Source organism: Triticum aestivum, chromosome 5B (assembly GCF_018294505.1).
Source record: "Triticum aestivum cultivar Chinese Spring chromosome 5B, IWGSC CS RefSeq v2.1, whole genome shotgun sequence".
Lineage (NCBI taxonomy): Eukaryota > Viridiplantae > Streptophyta > Magnoliopsida > Poales > Poaceae > Triticum > Triticum aestivum.
The window spans coordinates 499,134,288-499,142,328 of NC_057807.1; the positions used below are offsets into that span (position 1 = coordinate 499,134,288).

The window sequence follows — 8,041 nt, forward strand, 5'->3', positions numbered from 1 at the left end:
GAGGGAGGGAGGGAGAGGACGAGAAGCTTCGAGGAAGTGGGGAGGGATCTGCTGTGGGGAGAGCGAGAGAAAAAAAGTGTTTATTAGTGGTCCCGAGAAGAACTAATCCAAATAAGCACCTCTTGGATAGGTTAGTTTTTTTGAATGGGTTAGATGCATCTAACCCAAACTAACCCTCCTGTTTGGATCTTTTTGGGTTAGTTGTTTTCAAACTAACCCAAACTAACTCTAACTCATGGATCCAAACAGAGCCGACGTATCGTCGAGTAGTTTTCAGCTGTCCGATGCGACATCTTCAACAGAGGTACGGACCAACTGGAGGTTTCTGGGGAGGCAGAAGGAAACAGCCGAGTGATTAGCCGTTTGCTGGTGCCATCAGTCTCTTCAGTTGGCCCGTCGGTAGCAGCACGGCAACTTGGCCCTTGGAATCGCTCGGGTGCAGGGATATGTCTGGTGTGACTGTCATCGTCGCCGCGACGTGCGTGCCGCGTATCGACAAGATAGAGTCTCGGCGGTGTGCGTCGTGGGGAGAGCAACTGCTCAACTTCTTCTTCGGGGAGAGAGGAGGCGTTGGCCGGTCGAATCTCGCTTTCTGATGGCCGGTTATCGTCAAATCTTTTTCGGTCGGAGACGGAGGCTAGCAAAACGACGCCGGGATAGATTTCTGCGTGGTGATGACGCTTAAACAAGAAGGACTAGGATTCAGATCACTCAACGGTCTGTTTTTTTCTTTTCTTTTTGGCGAATAAGGCTCTTGATTTGTATTAAAAACTTTCAACAATACAAGACATGTCAGAAAACATAAGGAAATCAAAACCATGTTTTTTTATTTTGTCATGAGCCGAAGGCGTGCTTCCACTCCATCACCGAAGCCGGCTTGACATTGTATCATGTGGTTGGGAAGTCTTCATGCTAAAATCCAGCTGGACCAACACCCTGGAGAAGAAATTGTCATCGTAAAATCCTAGTGTAGATCGGAAATCCCAGAACCAACAAGACTTTCACCAGCTCCACAACGGCGGCAGAGAGGATACCGCTGCGGCAGAGAGGGAGCATGAACACTAGGGAGCGCTTGTCGCGTCAGAGAGAAACCAAAGGGGAAAAAATTAGGCCACAACCTCGTTGCAGCCGAAAACACGATCGGGGCAACATCACCCTGATACCTAATGGCTAGTCTTCCGTCCTTGAAGCTGTTGATCGCCCGCAAGATCACCACCGCAAAGAGCAGGAAGAAGAAGAACACTATACGTGGTCGACAACACAAAGACACATGAAGTGCACACCTGGGTCCAAAGGATCCGAAACATCATAGACACTATTGTTTATGCTTCCCTCTATAGGAGTTGCTGAACCCTGAAGAGCAAGGGTTTGCAGCACGTAGTAAGTATTTCTCTCAGTTGGGAACCTATATATCACTCTGATGGATCCCATGACTACATGCAATGATCGGCCACTACACATAATTATGACCATCCTATTCATGGATCACGACCTTGCAAAAGCCCGGAATATGAAACTAGTATTATGCATCTTCGAACAATTGTCGGGATTAAAAATCAATTTTCACAAGAGTGAATTGTTCTGCTTTGGTAGGGCCAAAGAGGAGCAAGATACATATAGACAATTGTTCGGTTGTGAATTATGTTCTTTGCCCTTTAGTTATTTGGTCATACCGATTCATCATCGCAAACTTTTTAATAAAGAATGAAAGTGCATCGAAGATCGAATTGAGAAAATAACTTAGTTGTTGGAAGAGCAAGCTAATGTCATATGCAGGGCGGTTAGTGCTCATTAACTCAGTACTTACTAGTATGCTGATGTTCCTGTTATCTTTCTTTGAAGTACCGAAGGGGGTACGAAAGAGATTAGACTTTTTTCGATCTCGATTTTTTTGGCAGTCTGATGAGGCTAAGAAGAAATATCGCCTAGCATGATGGGGTATAATATGCCGACCCAAGGAACGGGGGGTCTCAACATTGAGAACCTGGAAATTAAGAATAAGTGCTTTATGAGTAAATGACTATATAGGTTATCAGTAGAGAATGATGGTAGGTGGGCACAAATATTACGCAACAAATATCTGCAATCGAAAACTCTTGCCCAAGTCACCTCGAGACCTACTGATTCGTCATTCTGGAAGGGGCTTATGAGAACGAAAGATTTGTTCTTTCGTAGGGTCAAATTCATTGTTGGCAATGGGATGACAACAAGATTTTGAGAGGATACGTGGTCAGGAGAGACATCACTAGCCATACAATACCCCACCCTATGTAATATTACGCAACGTAAGGAGGATTACATTGGCACAATATTACAATTAGTACCCCTGAATATTCAGTTTAGACGATCGTTAGTTGGGGAGCGTTGAAACTCCTGGATGCACTTGGTACGTAGATTGATGGATGTTCAATTATCCGACCAACCTGATTCTTTGCACTGGAAGTTGGCTAGAAATGGAGTGTTCACGATAAAAATCTTTGTATATGGGTCTTATTAATTCTTGCCCAATCCCGAGATCGATACATATTTGAAAGATTAAGGTTCCTTTGCGTATTAATTTTTTTATGTGGTTTATCCACAAGCAAGTGATCCTGACCAAAGATAACTTGATAAAGCAACGGTGGGTAAGCAGTACACGATGTTGTTTTTGTGATCATGATGAAACAATACAGCACCTATTCATAGATTGCCCTCTCGCAAAATTACTTTGACGAACGATTCATATAGCCTTTAACATTACTCCTCCAATTAGCATTGAATCGTTATTTGGGACTTGGCTAACTGGAGTTGAACATACTACCATGTCTCGTATTCGGATAGGAATATGTGCGCTTATTTGGGCTATATGGAATTGCAGGAATGATATGATTTTTAACAGACAACATATTTTAACCTTCTTGCAGATCATCTTCAGAGCTACGACATGGATCCGTACGTGGTCCTTATTCACTCATACGGACTCTAGGGAGCCGTTGGTTACTGGGTGCAACCGGTGGGAGATGGTAGCACGGGCTATATTCAACCGGTTTGGATGGCGGTCGCATAACATAATAGGAGTCTAGGGATCTTGTCCTTCTATTCATACCGATTGTGGTACTGAGCTTTTTTATGTCTCTTTGCTCCGCTTGCGAGCTGTAATATTTATATGACTTCGTACTATTTTGAGACTTTTAATAATATGCCTGCATGCATCGTTCAGATGCAGAGACCGGGGCAAGCCTCCTTTTCAAAAAAAAACAAACATAATTAGAGAACTTCTTGTTCTTAACTTGGATGGTGAGATTTTTGGTCTTAATAGCCTTGCTAGTTATAAGAATTAACAGATAGTGTGGTTGGAATTGATGATTTTAAGCAAGTAATTGTACAAAATTTCTCCCGTGCCGCTCCCACCCGAGTGACTCGAGGATGAAAACTAGCACGCCGCCGCCAGCCCTTCCCTACGCCTCCTCCCGTCGCCGCTGTGGCAGTGGGACCCTTCCTCAAACGGGGGAGGGGATCCTTTGGTCGCTATGTGCGGTGAAGCTCAATGCTCGGGGTAGCGGCCTTGAATCTGGTGGCAGCGGCGTGGCATGCCTGACCGTGGCGGTCCGCTGATATCCGGACTCATCATGGCCTTCACCCCCGTTCCACCAAGGCCGCGCAACTCTTGGATCCTGAAGTACACCCCGAATGACACTAAGGAGATCACCAAGCTGCACAAGTTAGTATGTCTTGTCTTGCTGTGTGAAACATCTCCCTGTTTTCCTTCTCAAGCTCTGCCATCGCCGCGTCGTGATCATGCGGGAGGGGGCCCTCGTTACCTATAGGATGTCGTTAGCCACCATGTAAGCTCTCATGTCCCTCTTCTTCCTCCCCTCATTCCTTTTCACCCCTCCCAGCAGGTGCATGGCGCGACAAGGGACATGGAGTCGGATTTTTCAGCAGTAACATACACAAAATGGGTCAGGTGAAAAATAGAGACCTCACTTACAACGTCTTTGGCGCCCGCTAGCGTCCTAACGCACATGCAAGGCTACTTGGGCGGCAACCCAATAGCGTCCAAGCGTTTGCTCGCGAGCGAACATGTATCATGATAGTTAACCGCTGACCTTTTTCGTTGACAGTTGGATGTTAATTATTGACATTGCCCTGTTTAAAATCCACGAGTTTCTTTAAAAAATCATGGATTTTGAATGAAGGTCATGAAATTGGAAAAAGTTCACAAATTTAAATTTCTTCATGAATTTGAAAAAAAAGTGCAAAAAAATTCATGAAGTTGAAAATGTTAGCAATTTTGAACATAATTTTTTGAATTTAAAAAATGGTTTTCTGCAAATTTGAGAAATGTTCGAAATCTTCGCGAATTTGAAGAAGGTCTCAAATTTTGGAAAAAAAGTTTGCAGATTTGGAAAATGTACGCAAAGTAGGGGAAAATACGGATTTGAAAATTTCTCACGAATTTGAAATATTGTGTGATCTTCAAAAAATTCATGACAAAAGAAATAAAATTTTCAAACTATTTTAAAATTTTAAGAATTAAAATGAAAAATTAAATCTAAAAGGAAAATAAAAAATGGAAATGGAGAAATCAAACAAAAACCAACTTTTTTTTGAGACAAAAACAAAAAAACAACTAAAAACAAGAGGAAAAGCACCCCATGGAAAACCTGTGGGAATAATCTACATGGGCCGGCCCATATAGCAAAAACACGCGCACTGGCGCGTGAAGTATGAAACCCAACAACAATATTTGGGCTGCTTGGACGGGTATTCATGTTCCGGCTAGAACCTAAAACACGCTAGACGAACACTGAGACCTGCCGCCGCTCACCGCCGCCGCCGCCGAATCCACCCCGGCCGCCTCCATGAAAGGCCGCAGCAGCCACCGCGGGACCGCTCTCACCTCCGCCGCCGCCTCGACTTCCAGCAAGCGCGACCCCGTAGACGAGCCCGTCTCAGACTCCGAGGAATCGGGCGACGAGGAGGTAAAGCCCAAGCCCTCGCGTTTTCCTTGACCGCCACGCGGATCCGCAGAACCCTCACCGGCGGTGCGTTTGATCCGCAGCAGGATGTCTCCTCGTCGTCGGGGTCGGGGTCGGAGTCGGAGTCGGAGAACGACCAGTTAGCGGAGCGGGAGAGGAAGCTGGAGCGCGTGCTCGCCGACGTGCCCTTCGGCGAGCTGCAGCGCGCGCGTGCCGACGGGTCGCTCGGGGCGCGGGGTGCTTCTGCTGCCGCCGCCGCGCAGAAGAAGGCTCGCAGGGAGAGCAGGAAGAGGTCCGGTTCCACGTCATGCCGGTTCCTGGTTAGGATTATTAGCCAATTTGGGGAATTGAATGAATGCTTGTGCTGATGTGTTCATGTGGTTTTCAACAGGCCCATGGAGATTAGCACGAATGTGCGGCCGCCTAGACTCAGGGATGTGATCCAGGTTCCCAAGAAGGTCAGTTGCTTGTGCGATTCAGTTCATATTTAGCGTGTTGCTGGGAGGAGTAGAGTTTGATTTGATTGGATTAGTAGTATTTGGTATTTTGGTAGTGAAAGTATAGGATAAGCACACACATAGTTCAGTTAGAGCCTTTGAGAGTTCAATCTGTCCATTTTATTGTTGTTGCATTGCATGAGCTTGTGCATAGATAGCATCATAGCATGCATGCTTTATGTGTAATTAAGATGGGTTTTAAAATACATATTTACATTGGGCATGTCTTGCTGCTTCAATTAAATATGCTATTGTCCTCGATAAAATAGCTCAAGAAATGCTGATTTAAGTTTTCGTGAATCAATTGACATTATGCACAGCAAGGTTTACTTTTGTCTGACTTGACTTCCGTGCCAGTTTTGCTGTTTGAATCTCTGGTACATTGGTGGAAAATAGAATCAGATTCCACTGGGTTCCTTCCTTGTTTCTTAATCCAACTAAATGTTCTTTAGACCAAAAAAATAAACCTGAATGTAGGGCAACAACTACTTTAAATCCGTCTGTAGCTATCTTAATCTATTTTCATTTTTTGTTGTTTTGCTTATGTTTTAAATTTAATTTAATCATACTAAAGTGATTTAGTACACAAACTTTTGCTATCATATGATGCTTATGTTGAGGATGTTGATTTACACACTGCGCTGTTGGATGTAACTTTACAATAGCTTCATCTTTAGTGAGGCAGTGACAGTACCATATAATATCTCATGAAGTTTGTTGTATTTACTACGTTTTTCTTTCTGTAGGTGGTAAGGGATCCAAGATTTGAACCTGTATATGGAGCTGTTGATAAAGAAGGGTAAGAGTCAAACATAATTATATCATTTGTTGCACGGCATTATTTGTCTTACTCCATTTATATGCTCAGTATTGTGTGCCCTTTAGCTTGGCATGTTCTATTTTAATCCTGCCAAGATAAGGTGGGCAGATAACTTATTTATTTGTATAGCTGATTGCTTTCATTCATTTCCATTCCCATGTCTCTTAAACACTCTATGGTTTCATAATCTATATTGACTAGTTTAGGCACATTTTTCAATTGTAGCGTGTTTGACAGTTCGTTCAAACTTGTTGGCATTCAGGTTCAGGAAAAGATACAATTTCTTATTCGATCATGATCTCCCTGCAGAAAAAGAGGTATATTTTATGCCTTTGTCTGTGCAATCCCATCTCACCGATCATTTATTTTGACAAAATTAAATATGTATCCTGCACTGCCTTAATGTGCCTCTCCAGAAACTCCAAAAGTCGATTAAGAAATTGAAGGACCCTAATGCCATTGAAGAAGCGAAGAATCAGATCACCTGGATTGTAAGTATTTTATACTTGTTCACAAGTTGACATTTTGTAATAGGTTTTGCCGATTTTTCCCACGAATGTTATTTTGTTGTGCTTGGCGGCAAAAATTTAAAATATCTAGGTAGGTGCCCTTATCAAATAAGCTTATGGTCGCTGCAAGCCTGCAATTTGATATTGTGTTAAGATAGCATACATTAGGAATGGTTCTTTAATCTTATGTTAAGTTGGACTGTTATATGTGTATTTTTTAGAACAAATATAAGGTGTGTGATAATTTCAGGACTGGGTTCCTTGTATTGAGCAAAAGCTATCAGGTCTTCCTATTTTGTTGATTGGTTGACGGAACATGTTCTTATCTGCAGGATAAGCAGTTGAGGTCTAATCCTCAGAAGAACGTTGAATCAGAAATTCTGCGAGGACATATTAAGAAAGAGAGGGAAGCAGCAAAGGCAGGAAAACGACCATATTATCTGAAGAAATGTTGGTTCCTCAATCCCGTCCCTCGTCTCTCACACCCTCCCTATCTGCATACTAAAGTTTATTTCCGTTTCTTGACCAGCTGAAATTCGTGAAAGGAAGTTGATGGATAAGTACAATGAGCTCAAGGTAAGGCACCCAGGGTTCAGTTGACTGCTAATTTCCACACTTATGAGCATCCCTGGCCTTACACTTCAATGTACGTTGACCATTTACAGGAGGCAGGAAAGCTTGATTCCTTTATGGAGAAGCGACGCAAGAAGAATGCATCCAAAGATCATCGCTTCATGCCATACCGGAGGGATGGGGGTGGTGCATAACAATGCCCCTGCAGCGGCTTTTCGGGTGATTCTGGCTAGTCTATTCTCTGCTCACAGAGTTGTACCAGCGCTCTCTGCTCTCCTGTTGTTGCCCTAGTGTCCCAGATATTTGTCAGCAACGATGAGTTGAAGTTAATCCATGGACCATATATTTGTAGTTGAGCTCTGGTTGCTGGTAGCAACAAGCAACTGTAAAACCAAACCATGGATATAATGTTTTGTTTCATCTAATGCTTTAATTAATGCCAGTCTTTCTGTGTCATCAAGGAGTAAAATACACTTGCTTGTTGCAAGTGAACAATATATTCCTTTGGTTAGTTTCCTTGATGACATACGGCTGGAAGCACCAACAGTCAAACACTTGGCGATGGAGGTGATAATCGCCGCCACGACGCCCGTTGCAGATTTGCCCCAACACATGGAAACAGATAACTTTAACTACAAACTCAATTCATTTTATATCATCATGATGAAATGCTGAGTAGTA

General features: G+C 43.3%; 1 protein-coding gene across 2 annotated transcripts; it reads left to right on the forward strand.

The window, feature by feature from the left end:
* The first annotated feature begins 4,746 nt into the window (after positions 1 to 4,746).
* LOC123112763 (ribosomal RNA processing protein 36 homolog) lies at positions 4,747 to 7,816 on the forward strand. 2 transcript variants are annotated; one of them, XM_044533847.1, is made up of 9 exons: positions 4,747 to 4,964; positions 5,045 to 5,253; positions 5,353 to 5,419; positions 6,205 to 6,257; positions 6,541 to 6,595; positions 6,695 to 6,769; positions 7,120 to 7,237; positions 7,317 to 7,363; positions 7,453 to 7,816. In XM_044533847.1, exons 1-9 carry the CDS (start codon positions 4,845 to 4,847, stop codon positions 7,552 to 7,554), a joined length of 846 nt encoding a protein of 281 aa, XP_044389782.1. In that variant the 5' UTR covers positions 4,747 to 4,844; the 3' UTR covers positions 7,555 to 7,816. The 2 variants fall into 2 exon arrangements, with proteins under 2 accessions (XP_044389782.1, XP_044389783.1); XM_044533848.1 differs by having other exon boundaries at positions 5,048 to 5,253.
* The last annotated feature ends 225 nt before the right edge of the window (positions 7,817 to 8,041 follow it).